This window comes from Mustela nigripes, chromosome 6 (assembly GCF_022355385.1).
Source record: "Mustela nigripes isolate SB6536 chromosome 6, MUSNIG.SB6536, whole genome shotgun sequence".
Lineage (NCBI taxonomy): Eukaryota > Metazoa > Chordata > Mammalia > Carnivora > Mustelidae > Mustela > Mustela nigripes.
In genome coordinates, this window is record NC_081562.1 from 84539790 (window position 1) to 84556795 (window position 17006).

General features: G+C 50.8%; 1 protein-coding gene across 3 annotated transcripts; it reads left to right on the plus strand.

The window, feature by feature from the left end:
- The first annotated feature begins 8226 nt into the window (after positions 1 to 8226).
- On the plus strand, positions 8227 to 13481 carry DNAJC22 (DnaJ heat shock protein family (Hsp40) member C22). Of its 3 annotated transcripts, none has more exons than XM_059404843.1 (3): positions 8227 to 8316; positions 9214 to 10171; positions 11295 to 13481. In XM_059404843.1, exons 2-3 carry the CDS (start codon positions 9332 to 9334, stop codon positions 11478 to 11480), a joined length of 1026 nt encoding a protein of 341 aa, XP_059260826.1. In that variant the 5' UTR covers positions 8227 to 8316; positions 9214 to 9331; the 3' UTR covers positions 11481 to 13481. The 3 variants fall into 3 exon arrangements, with proteins under 3 accessions (XP_059260826.1, XP_059260825.1, XP_059260827.1); XM_059404842.1 differs by lacking the exon at positions 8227 to 8316 and adding an exon at positions 8416 to 8519; XM_059404844.1 differs by lacking the exon at positions 8227 to 8316 and adding an exon at positions 8416 to 8519 and having other exon boundaries at positions 11279 to 11366.
- The last annotated feature ends 3525 nt before the right edge of the window (positions 13482 to 17006 follow it).

Below are 17006 nucleotides of genomic sequence, written 5' to 3' on the forward strand. Positions count from 1 at the left end.
TGCGGTGACCAGCAGGGCTGCAGGCGGCAGCGGGTCTGTGTGGTGGGGGGAGCAGGCTTGGCTCACAGGGAGCTGAGGGGCCAGCTCCATGAATTTATTCATGTTCTGTTGCTCTTTCCCCACGCTCTGGAATGAAGCTGCCAGCTCACCAGGTCCTTATTGCTTCCCCTGCAGCTGTCACATTCGGCCGATGAGGGACCTGGGTAGGGTCAAGGCCAGCCATTGCTCCTGGGGCCAGAAGCCAAGTGTCTGGGCTCAAGAGGAAATGCTGAGGCCCAAGCTGGGGTCTGGGACGATTTATCCAGAGCTCCCCAGGCAGCCAAACTGGGAGGCCCCAGGGAGGTGGTGTGGATGGGAATGGGAAGTAGGCAGAGAAGGGTGTGGTACAGAATGTGGCCAAGAGCGGTATAGGTGGGGACGAGTCTGATGGGGGAAAGGAAAGGGAAAGGAGGCCTTTAAAGAGTTCCCTGTTCTCCCCTCTTTACAAGCACAGCCTAGGGGTGCCCTGCTGGCTCTGTTGGAGGAGCATGTGACTCTTGATCTTGGGGTTGTGAGTTCAAGCTCCCGCCCCACTTTGGGCATGGAGCTTACCTAAAAATAAATAAGTAAAATAAAAGCACATCCCAAGCTGAATCCTACCTTAACCTCCTTTTTTTTTTTTTTAATTTTTTTTTAAAGATTTTATTTATTTATTTGACAGACAGAGATCACAAGCAGGCAGAGAGGCAGGCAGAGAGAGAGAGAGAGAGAGAGGGAAGCAGGCTTCCTGCGGAGCAGAGAGCCCGATGCGGGGCTCGATCCCAGGACCCTGAGATCATGACCCGAGCCGAAGGCAGCAGCCCAAACCACGGAGCCACCCAGGCGCCCCCTACCTTAACCTCCTTGACTCTGCACTAACCCTGACCCTAATCCCAAATTATGCACTTGACTCCTTTCCAGTCCTGAAATGAATCCTGACTCCATAACCTGAGCCTAAATGGAGCACATCTCTCGTCTGTCTTGTCCTGGAACCCAGGGGTCTCCCAAGAATTCCCCCCAGAGCTTACAGCCAGGTGTGCATCAGAGTTCTGAGGACCAGACTTTTGATTAGCATGTTATTAGCATATGATTTGCATGGGATATAGGCTTTCTACTCTGAGGAAGTTTTTGTGTTAAAATTTTATGAAGTCTAGTGGAAAGGTCCTGGCTCCTTGAAGGTTCTCTCTTTGTGTTCCTTCTCCCACACTCCTTGTTACTGACCCAGACCCCCTCAAGGGAAGAAGAGGAGTGAGGAGATGAACAATAGAGGGCTGATGGGAGGAAAGATGCTAGCACTATGGCCTGTCCCTGTCACTAGCTGGGGAACCTCCACAAGCCTCAGTTTTCTCATTTGTAAGAGGAGAGAAACCAGTGGGCTGGTGTCACATTAAGATCTAAGAAAGCACTTTTGTTTGCTTGCACTCTCTCTTTCCTCACTTTTTGGGGTAATTAATAGTGTGGTCCCCAACCCCTCACACACATGTTGGCTTCCAGCTCCCACATGTAAGAGGACACAGAACTGGAAACAGTCTGGGTTGCCTCGTACCAAGCCCCTGGTATGACGAGGAAGGAACTTTGCCTGCCTGAGAGGACAGGGGATAACACGGAAATGGTAACCATATAACTGAGTATTTGCTGTATTTGAGGGCTTTTATATACAAGTTCTTACTGCATCCTCACAGCACCCCATAAGAGGTGGATATATTATCTCCATTTTTACAGAAGGGGGAATGGCCCAGAAAGTAGAAATGGCTTGTTCTGTATCACCCTGTAAGTAGCAGGCCTGGAACTAGAGTTCTGATCTCAGTGCCCCAGGGAAGAGACATGGAGACGGAGACAGTGCAAGGGGGAGAGAGGAGCGAGATCTGAACAGGTCTCAGAGGAGATCTATGTGTGTGAGGCCAAGAGGGCAGGGCCTAGGCTCAGTGTCCTTCATCCTCCACTCCTGCCCTGGGGGACCTGACACCCAACAGATGCTCCATTTTTGGCTAACGGTGGGTCGAGGAAGTTAGCTTGGGAGAGCAGCTGTTCAAAATAAGAGAAGTGGGCAGAGAATAGGGATGGAGAAGGAAACAAAACGAATCTGAGGAAAAATTGTTTTCAAGAGGCTAAAGGGAGGAAAACTGGCCCAGTCAGGGGAGTAGTGCTGAGGGCCGCTCTCCTTCTCCCACCATCGGGAGGAAAACAGTCTCACACTTTGCCGCGTTGCGCGGAGGGTCGGCAGACCTTCACCGCAGAGGGACAGAGCCAATATGCCACCGGGCCTAGGGCTGCCACTCCTGCCGGCACTGCTGCTCGGGGCAGCCTCGGGTTCAAAGGGCCGCGCTAGCGCCCACTGGACTGAGGGTAGGTTCCTGGTTCCCGCGTGGACGGGGCAGAGCCTGTTTCCAAGGTGTTTGTCGGGCAAGATCGCGCTGCTGACTTACTTCCGCAGCCCTTGACCCCAGGCCAGGGGCGTCTCCTCGCCCTGGCCTCCCTCTCCGCCTCCTTTTGCTCCCCCCCACCCCCACCATCCGCCCGCTCCAGCCTCGAGTTAATGAAATGTGGCGAGCGGCCGCACAGACAGCTGTCAGACCCCTCATTTCTCCGCGGGGATATTGGATCCGCGCTGGGAGACCGACAGGTGAGCAAAGGAGGGGGTGTGCGGGGGGCCGAGGGAGGGGCGCCAGCTGGCGAGAGCCCAGAGCCCAGGAGGCAGCGAGCGCCTGAGCTCCAAGCCTCGAGGGCAAGGCTAAGCGGGGTCGGCCTTGGGATGTTCTGTCTGCTCACGGCTCTTTCCTCTTCTCCAAGCAGGAAATTTAACAAGCCCCATATCCACCGCGCCAGGGCCCGGGTCCACCCGGGACTCCTAGTCCTGCACCCTAGGCAGGCCTGGCTACAGCGTGCGCCGCGCGCAGTGGCTCTGAGTCGGCGGCCGCGGCCCGGTGCTTCCTCCCACCTCCTTCCATCCCTTCCTTCTTGCTCCCCCTCCTTTCCGCGCTCCCTCCCCGGCGGCCGCGGCCTTTATTAGGGATTCCGCGGCTGTCGGTCCCGCCATCCATCCTGTCCGCCGGCAATTAGGCGGCCAGACAAAGAGCAGCTTCGGATGGATGAGGGTCCCGGCGGATCGGAAATGTGAAGGGTCAGCGCTGCCGCCCGCGGCGCACCCCGCTCCCCCCTCCGCATAATCACCGGCCGCCCGTCACTCAGCCGGCCGCCCGGGGAGCTCCGGGGCCCGGGCTGGGGAGTGGGCGGGGGGTAGGACTACAGCCTAGGCGCCTAGGGCAAGGCTAGGACGGACCTGCAACAGGGGCACCTCCTGGGGGAGAACGGAGGGCTGCGGGAGACGGGAGGCACCTGCAGGAGAGAGAGAGGGCAGGATATGGCCCCGGGCGTGACCTGAAGGCGGACTGTGGGACAACTGCCTTGGGGGCTCTCAGTGCCGAAGCAGGGATCTAGCAGCAGAAGGGAAGAGGGTGGTGGGCCAGGCGCCCCCTGCTGGGAGACTGAGGGATGAAGCCCTAAGGGCACCCGGTCGGTACAGGTGGAACTGCGCCCAAGACGAGCTTTCCTAGGGAAACTGAGGGTCTGTAATCTGGTGCGCCTCCTATCGGAATAGAGTGATACTGCGTTCCTACTCCCCCGTCTCTTAAGTGAGATCCAACCCATCCACGTCAAATCCAGAAAAGCTCCAAGGCTGGGCGAACCCGCGCGCCGCCGAAAGGAAGTTCAAGGAGTCCGGGTTTTACTGCGGATTCTTTGGCGCTAGCTCCCAGCTGACAAATCAACATCTCAATCTGACAATTAGTGGTCGAGATGGGGGGAGAGGGGCTCTCGCCGCCTGGGCCGCTTAGCCCTCCCGGGCTGCAGAGAGGTGGGCGGTGGCTGGCAGTGATGAACGACTCCCGGGGGGGCCCGGGGCCCGGAGCGCGCATTCATTACTCGACTGACAGGCGGACGGCGGCCGGGCGAGCAGCGAGTGGACGTGCCGGGAAAGAGGCCAGTGGCAGGAGGGAGAGTCAGGGAGGCGTTTAATAGCCCCACCGACAGGTCAGCTCCCAATTCCTCGCCTCGACCCCGGTACTTGACTTCCTTGAGCTCGGCCTCTCAGGCGTTGGAGCTGGCTCTGTTTGTACAATTTGGGGAGCGAGGGCGGGAACCTAAGCCCTCTCCTTGGGTTAGGCGATTTAAGGTCTAACCTCAAGAAAGTATACGGACGTTTAGGACTGGGCGCTTCAGCCTGGCCTGGGAGGAATTGTGCGTGTCCGTGCACACAGAGGTGGCGTGGGTGACAGGGACTGATGAGTGTGAATCAGACGTGGAAATAGTGACTGTGTGGGTCAGTTTTTTTAGGAATGTGTTGACCTGATTTTGCCAGTGGTGGTGTGTGTTGTGTGTGTCTGAGGATCAGCTGCAGCCTCTTCTTTCGTGTCTGTGCTGCCCCTAGCCCACATACGCACTACTTGCTGTCAGCTCTCTCTCCAGTTCTGTAGGAAATGGCAGTGTGCACAGTGACAGCTGAGGTATGCTGGTGGGGGTGGGGGGATAGATGTTAACTGTGAGGATGCTGGTCTGGACAAGTGCTCCTTTCCATCATCTCCACCCCAAATATCACCCTTTCCCTATGCTTCCTGAAAGTAATGGATGCTTTTTCCAAAGCCTGGAGACCCAACTGCTGAGTCCTGGGTAAGGAAGTGGCCACTAGAGTTTTCCATAGTCCACACCCCTACATATACAGTCTTCATCACATACAGGATGTAATCTCCAAAACGTCTTAGTTTCCCAGTCTGGTGGTGGTCAGAGAGTAGGAGGTGGGTCTCAGGCAGCAGTCAGACCATCAACTCCCAAGAGAACCCACCTATTTGGGGCCTGAGCTAGGGGCCCCTCAGACCCTTATCTTTCGCTCCTCAGGTCCAGTTACTTAGTTGACACCTTGGGAGAATAATGTTAATTCTAGTCTGATTCCTCTCTCTAATAACTCTCTTTCTTTACCTGGCTTTGTCCTCCCCCACTCTCAAACACACCAAAAGGTTAAGCCTGACTTCTTTTCCAGTCCGTAATCTCCTGGGTCTATAGGGCAGAGTTGGGGATGATTCTGGATCTCTGATCTCCAGTTTTGTTCGATGTGTCTTTCAACCACCTTCCCTTTGCCTTGCTCTTCCTCATAGCTAGGTTATCTCTTTGAGCCTCTATATCTTTGTTTCTGTACTTCTTCTTGTGTCCATGTTTAGGGATCGCCTCCAATTTTGTCTCCCTACATTTTGGGGTATGTCTTTGTTCCTCTGTGGCTTCTCCGTTTCGCCAATGCAACGGTGAGGTCCATGGAAATGGGAAAGGGATCAGAGCTTCCTTCCTGCCCCCGTCTAGAGGCAACTGCAACCCTAGGATGGCCAAGACCGGGTCGCTTCTCATTCTGGGCACAAGCACCTGGTCGATGCCCTGCTGTCCACCCCCACCCCCGCAGTCGCCCTCCTCCAGCACCCCCCCCCAACCCCTCCGCCCGCCTGGAAAAGGCAAATTTGACATTTTTAAATCCGGAGCCTTAGAGGGATCGATGCGGCCCGGGGGCCCCGCCCGGGGTCGATATTCCTGATTGGGAAGCGGCCGCTGCGCGGAGCCCGCGTGTAAATCACCCGGACTGGGGGAGGGGGCACCGGAGCCAACGCGTCCCAGGCGCGCGGAGCCAGGCGGTCTCCTGTCCAGGGCCGACCCCAGGGCAATAGAATGAGGAGACCGACAGGCCTCAGAGACGGGGAGACAAGGCCGCCCAGGGGTTCCCCCCCCTCCCCGGCCCAGCTCTGCCAAGTCTGCGGGCCGGCTCCGGTCTCGCTTCAGCGGCCGCCACCCTCCGTTGCCCCTGGAGCCGCCGGGGAGGCCGGTGTCGGAGCCAGCCATGCGGCGGCTCCTCTCAGGCCGCTCCCGCGGGGCCTGGGCTTCGGCTGCGGCTGTCACGAAGCCGACAGGCCAGGCGGGCCGGCAGGGGAGGGCGGCGGGGGAGAGGTGCGGGGGGAGGAAGGCTGGCGCGGCTCCGGCTCACAGTGGGCGCGCAACAGATGTTTGCGCAGTTGAGGGACAAGGTGGCGTGGGGGCACCGAGCGGCTGGAGGGCGCGGGCGGGGCAAAGGATGGCCTAACCCCTTGGCGGGTAGGAGTCCGGTCATCCAGCGGGACTGAGCAGACACCCGAGGGGCACTCTGGGGACTGCCCAGCTGGGATAGACCCCCTTCCGCTGTGACCCGGGTATCGAGAACAAAAGAGAATGGGAGAGCGGGGAAGTTTGGGCCCCACCTACAACCGCCTCGGCAGCCCCTGCCCTCCAGTCCTCCCAGTTCTCTGTTGGGGGGACCGGGGCAGCCAAGGCTGGGAAGGTCCAGGAAGGTTAAAAGTGGGATGGATAGCGAGGCTGAGGCACCGACCAGAGTTCCCGCGTGGGTCTCTGGATTCACCTGCCCGCCCCGGTCCGCTTGTGGGTTGATACTCCGCGGCGTCCCCCACCGCCGTTCAGGCCCTCCCCTCCCGCTTCAGCTTGTCAGATCCCCCCACTCCCCACCTCTCGCCAGTTTATAGAACAACAATTTGGGGAAAACAATCCGGGCCGAGTGACGGCCCCGTAATTGTGACAAAGTGAGTGCGGGCGGCTGGAGAGAGCGCTAGGGCGGGAGAGCGGCGGGGCGAGGCGACGGCAGGGGCGCCTCCTGCCCGCCCCGCCGCCCTCTCGTTCTCATTCCGGTCACCTCCCATCCCTCTCCTTGACTCTTCTCCAATTCTTCTTCTCGCGGCCCCTCGCGCCTCCCTTCGCTTGTTCCTCCATCGCTCTTCCCTTTCCTCTCGGTAACGGCTCTTCTCCCGTCTCTACCCCGGCCGCCCCTCCCCGGTGCGCTTTTTCTTCCCTCACTTCTCCCTCTCTCCTCCGCCTGCATTCGTTTCTCCATCTTTTCCGCGCACTCCTGTAGCCCTTGGGCCCCTGGCTCCCACCGCACAATGTGCTTCTCTCCCCACCCAGCCCGCGCTGCCTAAAATCGAACCCTGAGCCCGGTCCCCGACCACCACTCTCTGGGAGGCCAGCGCCGCCCGGCAGTCTTGGATTCCTCCCGCCTCAGAGCTGGCGGCGCGCTGCGGCCCAGGGGCCAGCCGGCCTACCCCTTCCCTCCCCGTTCCGCCGCTGTCTCCCCCACTCCGCTTCCAGCGCCGGGAGCGAGTTTGTTTGTCCAGCGGCGGCCGCCGCCGCCGGAGCTGTTTGCCCAGCTTAACGCGCCGCCTCGCAGAGCGGGCCCAATTAAGTCTCATTCATTATTCAGCGGCTTTCCGCCCCCGCCCCCCAGCGGGCGGCTCAAGCGTCGCTTTGGGGCCCCTCCCAGCCCTGGCCCCTCAGTGAGCCCTAAGGCGCCTTAGGCGAGCCGCGGTCTCTGCCCGGGGCCGGGATAAGGGCTGGGGGGCTGGCGGTGTGGAGGAACAGAAGCACTCTGTCCGGTACGCGGAGGAGACGGCCGTGGGGGCCACCAGGCCCACCCTGCCCTGGAGTCAAGGCTGGGGGACCTTGGAGATCCAAGCTTTTCCCTCCCCTTACAGGCCCCAGAAGCGGCGTGACTTGGCCAAGGTCATTGGGCAGAACAGGGATTGGAGCCCAGGGCAGTGAAGCGAAGGCATCTTGCATCCCTGCTCCTTCCCAGCATCGAGGCGGGAGGAAGGCAGACTGCTCTGGTGCGGCGGCCTCGCTCTCGCTCTGCTCTTCTGCTGGGACGCCCCTCACCCCATATCCGTTTTTGCTACTGCTTCTGCCTCTTGCCCATAGGCCTCAGGATACAGCGGAATTGGGGCTCCCGCAAGATCTGGAGGCCCCTCAGGTCTCAGGCTCAGGTCTAGATGTAATTCGCCTTACTGGCAGGCCTGGAGGTGGGGCAGATGAGGCAAACTCTGGGGGCTGGAGTCAGCCTTAGAGGAATTGGAAGTGGAGCTACGCAAGGCGGTCTTGAAAGACAACTGAGTAGGAAGAGAGCGCACCTTGAGGTGAAAGACAAGTCACCCTCTCATCTGTAGGGGTGGAAAGGGGCGTCGAGGCCCATTTCTGCGTATATAGTGAACCGCTCTGGGAGGCTTTGCCCGGGTAACTGGACAAGGTGAGTGTGGAGACCCGCCCGACCCCGCCCTTCCGTAGGCGGCAGCGCCACCTCGTGGTGGCTGTACCGCGGTGCGGGCGCGCAGGGCCTGGAGTGCCGCTCTGCGCCAGCCCTTTTGAGCCGCGGGAGGCTGCATGAGGCCGTGAAAGGCTTACACCTAGTTCTCCCCAAAGGGCGGGCGAGAGGAGCCCAGAGGCCGAAAGGTGATCCGGCAGAGTCTGGGGCGGGGTGGAGAAGGGTGTTTAGGGAGGGGCCTGACCCGGACAGTCCCACTTCCGTGACACAGCAAACGCAGAAAGACAAAGTTCATTTGGATGCGAGTGGAAACGGAGTGAGAGGGGCCATTTTGACTTTCTAGTTAAAGGAAATGACTGGTCTGACGGGGTCTGGGAGCCGAAGTACCCAGGTAGGGCCGTCCACCCTGGGACTAGCGGGTAACTGGCTGGTGGTCTTGAGGCCCGCTCTGCGTAGTGGGGAAACACTGGCAGGCACATGTTGGCGTCTGGTTTGGTGTTCATCAGACCTCTTTGCAGAGACTGAAGTCCGCCTTTGCGGGGTGCCAGGGTCTAGGTCAAAATATGTTAGTTTTCCAGAGCTGTTAATTGGAGGGACCTCAGGACCTCTTTCAGGTGTGACTTGTGGGAAGATTGCATGGCTTGGAGTGATGCGAAGGCTGGAGAGGGGCTGAAACCTCGGCCATGTGTCTGAGGGCAGCCGTAGTGTGACGCCGAGGAGCGCTGGGAGGGGCAGAGGACTTTCAAAATGTGTAGGAACTTTAGAAGGGCGTTCTATTCACTCCTGTTCACTCCATTCCCCATAAGCCATTCCAGCCATCGGTGGTCTGAAACTTAAGCTGCAGCTATTTTGTCCATGTGCTGAGTTACACAACTGAAAGCATCTAAAAACATTTTTACTCCTAAATTTCGAGATGCTATGCTTGTAAAGAAGACAGAAATGATGGGCCAGACCAAAGGGTATGGGAGAATCAGCATTTCAGGCACACTCAGGAAGATCTGCACTTGATTCTCATTGGAAGGAGAAATGGTTTACTGGGTTGGGATCTGGATATAGTCTTACCACTGCTTTTTCCCATCTCTTAGGGTCTAAGGATAACTCTGGGACCCTGACAGCCATGACTCTCACAGATGACCCCAGATTTCTGCATTCTGAGCAACCTGAGGTGCCACTGAACTTGATCTGACACCCTTTCTCTAGAGGATGGCCAAGGGGCTCTTGGTGACCTATGCCCTCTGGGCTGTAGGGGGCCCTGCTGGGCTCCACCACCTGTACCTGGGGCGGGACAGTCATGCACTGCTCTGGATGCTTACCCTGGGGGGTGGTGGGCTGGGCTGGCTCTGGGAATTCTGGAAGCTCCCAAGCTTTGTAGCTCAGGCCAACAGAACCCAGGGGCAGAGGCAGAGATCGGAAGAGAGGACACCCCCTCTGAGTCTTACTCGCTTTGTTGCCCAGATTATAGTGGGCATCTATTTTGGCCTGGTAGCTCTCATTAGCCTTTCTTTCATGGCCAACTTCTATATTGTGGGCCTCCCACTGGCAGTTGGCTTAGGGGTCTTGCTGGTGGCTGCTGTTGGCAACCAGACCACAGACTTTAAGAATACTCTAGGGGCAGCATTTCTTACTTCCCCTCTCTTCTATGGCCGCCCCATAGCCATTCTGCCTATTAGCTTGTCTGCCAGCATTACAGCCCAGAAGCATCGCCGCTATAAAGCTTCCATTGGGTCAGAGACGCTCAGCGTTCGGCTCTATCGTCTGGGCTTGGCTTACCTGGCTTTCACAGGTCCACTAGCCTACAGTGCCTTTTGCAACACAGCTGCCACCCTCAGCTATGTAGCAGAAACCCTTGGCTCCTTCTTGAGTTGGTTCAGCTTCTTTCCCCTCATTGGTCCCCTCATGGAGTCTGTCCTCCTTCTGCCTTACCGGGGATGGAGGCTGCTGATGGGGGATCCTCGCTTCAGCAGCAGCAACTTCCAGGAATGGGAGAAGCTCTATAAGTTTGTTAGCAGTTTTCAGGATGAGAAGCGCCAGCTGGCTTACCAGGTAAGGCCTTGTTCCCTCTCTTTCCTGGCTGGGACAGCTCTGGGGGTTCAGCTAAGCTTTATTGGAAATGATGCAGCCTTATGTGGAAGTACTATTTTCATGTCTGCTGGGTCGGGCCCTAGAAGGCTGTCCTGGTTTCTTTGGGCTTATGTGTGTAATGGGTGAAGGTTCAGAGGCTCTAACAGTGAGTGGGAAAAGGATACATTTATATTGTTTAACTTTTATTGAGATATATATAAAGTATATAAAGTTTATATACTTATACATCTATGTAACCATCACTCAAATCAAGGTATAGGACATATCCAGCACTAAGAAATTTCCCTTGCATCCCTCAGAGGGAACCTCTATTCTGTAACTTATGTTACCATAGATTAGTTTTGGCCATTCTTGAATTTCAGATAAATGGAATCATTCAATATGTACTCTTTTATGTCTGACTTTTTTTCTTTTTAAAATTAACTTATTTTTGTTTTATTTATCATATATATATATATATATATATATATATATATATATATATATAATTTTATTTTTTTCAAGTAGGCTCCATTCCTAACATGGGGCTTGAACTCACAACCCTGAGATTAAAAGTCACATGCTCTACCAACTTAGCCAGCTAGACACACCATGTCTGAATTCTTTCATTCAACACTATGTTTGTGGGATTTATTCATTTTATTGCATGCAGATAAATTGTTTCCATTGTTTCATAGTATCCCATTGTATGAATATACTACACATTATCTATCCACTCCATTTTCCATGGACATTTGGATTAGTTCCAGTTTGGGACCATTCTAATCAAATTGCTGGGAACATTCTCGTATGTGTCTTTGGTGGAAACATATGCTTATTTCTCTTGCAAGGAGGAGAGCTTTGTCAGGGATGTGAAGTCCCAGGTTAGAAAATGGGCTGCTGTGATTCAAGGCAAATCTTGGTTCTTGCCATGAGATCCAGGCTAGCCCATGCTGGAATTCTAATCTGAGGCTCTGGGCCTTTCTCTCAGGCCAGTAGAAGCCAACTCCAGAGATAGCACAGCCTGATTTAGCAAAGAAGCAGGAGAGGCTCAGGTACTCTGAAACTTATGGAATTCTAATCTGTCAGCTTCTGTTTCCCTAAGGTTTTGAGTCTCTCAGAGGGGGCAACAAATGAAGAAATACATCAAAGATACCGGGAGCTAGTAAAGATCTGGCACCCTGACCACAACAGGCACCGGACCGAGGAGGCTGAGAGGCATTTCCTGGAGATTCAGGCTGCGTATGAAGTCTTAAGTCAGCCAAGAAAGCCCAGGGGATCCTGGAGGTGAGAAGAAATTTCCCCTTGTGGATGGACTCTTTCTGGCAGAACGAAGCAGCTTGTCCCAGCCCAGATTTGCCTACTTGGGTCATCCCAGTAGCATTAAAGAAACTGTCTGCTTGCAGTGGGGGTGACAACAACTTAAAGGGGTAAGAAAGCTTTTGTGTAGAAGAATGTATTTATGTTGCAAATTTCTGAATTCTCATTATTGTATTCCTGACAATTTCTTCTTAAAATCAGATAGTGAAATGAAAGGCATATTATCAAACCAGTAAAATATCTTTTAGAGAATATACTACCATGCTCTGCCCTGGTATGCTGATGAGTGATGGAGGAAGGTTGTTTTATCAATTTCTTCCCTTCCCTTCCCTCCCCTTCCCTCCCCTTCCCTCCCCTCCTCTCCCCTCCTCTCTTTCTTTCTTTCTTTCATTCTCTCTCTCTCTTCTTTCTTTCCTTCTCTCTTTTTTTCCCAAAGTTAGGAGATCTGAAGGAAAAATATGAAGGTTCTACCATTTCGCAAGCTGTCCTGTGCAGAAGGGGTTTGATTTATTCTACAGATTACCAATGGGTAAGAGAGGGGTTAAATTTAAAATTTTCAGAAAAATATCTTAATTCCATTTAGAGGAGAGCTTTACTAGGAGCTACACTTTTCCCAAGAAGGAACAAGCTGCCATGGGATGGGGATACACCCCCATCGCAAACTTCTCTGCTTAATGAAGTATTGTAGAGAGCCCTCAGATTTTACGTGGGTGGTTGGACTGGCTGAGTTCTCAGGTGTACCCCAGACTCGGGGTATGACTCTGAACTACATGCTCTGCTGCCTAGGAGCCTACAGTCTGGTGAGAGATATAGCATATACAACAGACACAGATTTCAAAGTTCGCCTCCTTCAGTGTTTTGAACTAAGTGTCATAAGAAGTATAAATAGAGTGCACTGGAACATTGGAGAAGGGACAGATGACATTGTTTTATGGGGACTCATGGGAAAATTCATGATTTAAAAAAAATTTTTTTTAAAGATTTTATTTATTTATTTGACAGAGTGCAATCACAAGTAGGTGGAGAGGCAGGCAGAGAGAGGGGGAAGCGGGCTCCCATTGAGCAGAGATCCTGATTTGGGGTTTGATCCCAGGACCCCAAGACCATGATCGGAGCTGAAGGCAGAGGCTTAAACTACTGAGCCACCCAGGCACTCCAAAATTCATGATTTTATATCTCATATGCCTTTATGGGGACTTTGGGGAAACCCTAGGGAACCAGGAGCATGTCAACAGGGTCTTATTTCATTCCTATATAACCAGCCAAGTGTGGAAGAAATAGTCTAGGATACACAGGGACACTGGAGAACAGGAATGTGATGTTAAAATTCTAAACCTTTACTCTAGCTTTCTTGCTCTTCTTTTGTGTTTGTGTACATGCCTCAAGCTTTTTATTTTTTTCCTGGAAATTAATGCTGAGTAGGGTATATATATTTTTTTAAAAAGTAGAATTATTTTGGCTAGTATTTCTTACAGACTAAAACAAAATATGGTCTGATCAATGGAGAAGAATGAAATTTGTAGATTTTTTTCTTTGTATTCATATATTAAAAAAATAAAAATAATTTTGTCAATGAATTTATATGCCATGATTTTAAGACCAAATTAACTTTTACATCTTTTTAAAGTTGCCAAAAATTGATACACTTCTTCTGAAAAACACAATTTGTCAGATTATCACATGGAATTTTAATGAGGCATTTTCATAGGGTATTGATTAGTAACTTACTAACATGATATGTAGTACTATTTCTGCAAAATGTAAACATATTAAAAATAGTCTATAAAGAAGAAACAAAAGAATGATTAAGGGCTTTACTTGATTTGGAAAATAATTTTACTGTTCTCAAATTTTGTTATGAGCTTTGTTAGAAAAATATGGCTATATTTTAATTTACTCAAATAGGAACTATCAATGAGCAGTTTCTGTTGTTTCAACATGAACAATGCTACAATAAATATCCTTAAATGTGTGTATTGGTGCTTTTGGTTTTTTTGATAGTAGAGTCTGATAAGTGATAATGTAAGGTCAATCAGAATGTATATTTTATATATATATTTTAAAGATTTTTTTTTTTTAAAGATTTTATTTATTTATTTGAGAGAGAGACAGTGAGAGAGAACATGAGCGAGGAGAAGGTCAGAGGGAGAAGCAGACTCCCCATGGAGCTGGGAGCCCGATGTGGGACTCGATCCCGGGACTCCAGGATCATGACCTGAGCCGAAGGCAGTCGTCCAACCAACTGAGCCACCCAGGCGCCCCTATATTTTAAAGATTTTATTTATTTATTTGACAGAGAGATCACGGGTAGACAAAGAGGCATGCAGAGAGAAAGGGGGAAGTAGGCTCCCCGCTGAGCAGAGAGCCCAATGCGGGGCTCAATCCCAGGACCCTGAAACCATGACCAGAGCTGAAGGCAGAGGCTTAACCCACTGAGCCACCCAGGCGCCCCTATTTTATTTTATTTTTATTTTTAAACTTTTATTTATTCATTTGAGAGAGAAAGAGAGAATCTGAGCAGGGGGAGGGGCAGAGGGAGAGGGACAAGCAGACTCCCGCTGAGAGCTGAGCCTGACTTGGGGCTCAGTCCCAGAACTCTGAGATCATGACCTAAGCCAGTCAGATGCTCAACCAACTCAGCCACCCAGGCACCCCCAGAATGTATATTTTAAATTTTCATTGATACTGTATCGGGTTACTTGTGGAAAAGATTATAGCAGTTTACACGTCTACCAACAGTGTAAGAAACTGGTCCATTCCTTGTAACTGAAATGGACTGTTACCGCTCTTAAACTTTTGCCAAGATGATAGGTGAGAAATAGTATTTGATTACTTTAATTTGCCTTTCCCTGACTCATACTAAAGTTCAGCATCTTTTCAAGTTTTTTTGGGGGGTTGTTGCATTTCTTCTTCAGTGAATGCCTGAAAGTCTTATCTCCCTTATAAAAACTTACATTCCTGGGGTGCCTGGGTGGCTCAGAGGTTAAGCCTCTGCCTTCAGCTCAGGTCATGATCTCAGGGTCCTGGGATTGAGCCCTGCATTGGGCTCTCTGCTTGGCAGGGAGCCTGCTTTCCCCCCACTCTCTGCCTGCCTCTCTGCCTACTGGTGATCTCTCTCTCTGTCAAATAAATAAATAAAATCTTTTTAAAAAATTTAAAGAAGCAAAAACAAACTTATTTTCCTACTTGTCTTTATGAAATCTATTTTGTTGGTATCCTTATTTGTTAGCAACTTTAAGCCTTTGTCATAGGTGTTATATTTTTTTCCAGTCTAAGTCTTTTGACTTTAACCATAGGTTTTTAGAATCAGAAGGATTAGTATTAGGATTTGAATTTGGTTCCATGATTTTCTAGCTGTTTGTGATCCTGGGTTTCTTTGGTCTCTGAGAGCATTAGTTTCCTCTAAAAATTGAGATAATAGTGTGTACTTTTTTTTTTTTTTTTTAAACTGGGCTCTAAGCCCAGTTGGGGCTTGAACTCATGACCCTGAGATTAAAAGTCTCAGGCTCTACCAACTGAGGCAGCCAGGAGCCCCATAGTATGTACTTTTTTTTCTTCCAAGATTTCATTTAGATTCAAGTTAAACAACACTATATACTTTTTATATATATATTTTATTTTATTTTTTTTTTTAAATATTTTATTTATTTATTTGAGAGAGAGAGACAGTGAGAGAGAGCATAAGCGAGGAGAAGGTCAGAGGGAGAAGCAGACTCCCCATGCAGCTGGGAGCCTGATGCGGGACTCGATCCCAGGACTCCGGGATCATGACCCGAGCCGAAGGCAGTCGTCCAACCAACTGAGCCACCCAGGCGTCCCTATATATATATTTTAAAGATTTTATTTATTTATTTGACAGACAGAGATCATAGGCAGAGGCCAAAAGCGGAGGCTTTAACCTACTGAGCCACCCAGGCACCCCAACAATAGTATATACTTTTAGAGGATTGCTGGGATAAAGAAGCTACCATATGTAGAGTGGACAAATACTTCAGTATGATACTTTCCCCTTTTCAGCCCACATAAGGAAATAGGGCTTGAGTATCTAGGGAGTTAACTGGTATGGAATGAAGGTTCTACTTGTAAGGCTGAATTTTCTTAGAGTATATAGTATATTTTCTACTTTTAAAAAGTTTTCCTCTTGATTTTCTGCATATCTCTGTAATGCTCACAGATAACAGTTAGAAAGAAATAAATAGGAATGATGGATTGGTTTGTGTTGTTGATGGTAGGGTTCCTAGCAGTCCCGCTTCTTCACCCATTCTTTCCTAGACTCTCTCTTGTTTTATAATTAAGAAAAATTCCAGCCTTTTTTAGCTGTTTATCAGGAACCAGGGAAGTGGTTTGGGTTTGGCTGTTCTTGGGCTATAGTTTCAAAATGGAGCAGAGCTCATCTGGGCCAGTTGTGATCGTAGAAGTCCTCAGAGTGAGACAACTCTGAGGGTGAAATGAATCTTTGGGAAGGGAGCTGGGAAACTGCTTGTAAGACAGCCCTTTTCACTTGCAGATTCTTCTTGTAGAAATCTCTTGTCATCCTTTGGCACATTCATTTCCATTAGGGATGCTATTCCCTGACATCTGGAGTCTCGGTCCTTCTATGAAGAACAGAGAGGTATTACACTTTCTCAGGTGTTAAAGCCTGGCCATCTCACACCCAGCTCTTAGCCAAGCCACATTGGTCATGTTACTGTGGATTCATTTTGCACAAGAGAGATTTTTGTGGGGATGGGCTGGGGCACTAAGAAGTAACAAGTGAGAAAGAGACTAAAGAATGTTTACCTCTCAGTAGGAAAGACTGGTTAAACCATATTTGGATTTCATCTTCCTTCCCAAAGCACTGACATAGCAAAAATCAGCTGAAAGTAGTAATCCATTGTAAAATAATTATATATTTATATAAACCTAAGACATTAGGAAGTGTGAGGTCTTCCTTATTCTCTACCTGTGTAGATTTAATAAAATCCAGTGATTTCATATTCTCCCATTTCCACAAATTAAAAAAATGTATAGACCCTTTAAAGAGTTGGAAGGGAATTGAACAGACCTCTATGCCAAGTACTTGTTCAGTGCAGAATCTTGAGAACAGCTTTCCTCAAAGATTTCTATTTCAGCTTTTGACTCAATTGGAAATCTGCTCCCTGTTTCACCCGTTGGGCATCCTTAATTGTTAAGTTCTTTCATTGGACTGAAATTTGCTTCCCTGTAATTTCTTTCTAGATCTGCTATCTCTTGTTACAAAGAACAAAACCCCAAAAAAGCCCTTTCTTGATAAGAACTTGCCCTTCATTTCCTACCCCTCTAAATCTTCCCTTTTCTGTCTTAAACATTGCCTTGTTTGTGGAAGTGCACTGCAGTTTGGTAGAAAGAGACAGATGGAGAAGTGAGGAGATGGGCTGCTCCCTCTACTTCTTGTGGGACCAGCCTGCCGCTTTACCACTCCGGGCCTCACTTTTTTCTTCATGATATGAGGAAACCAGACTTAGATGACCTTTGAGAT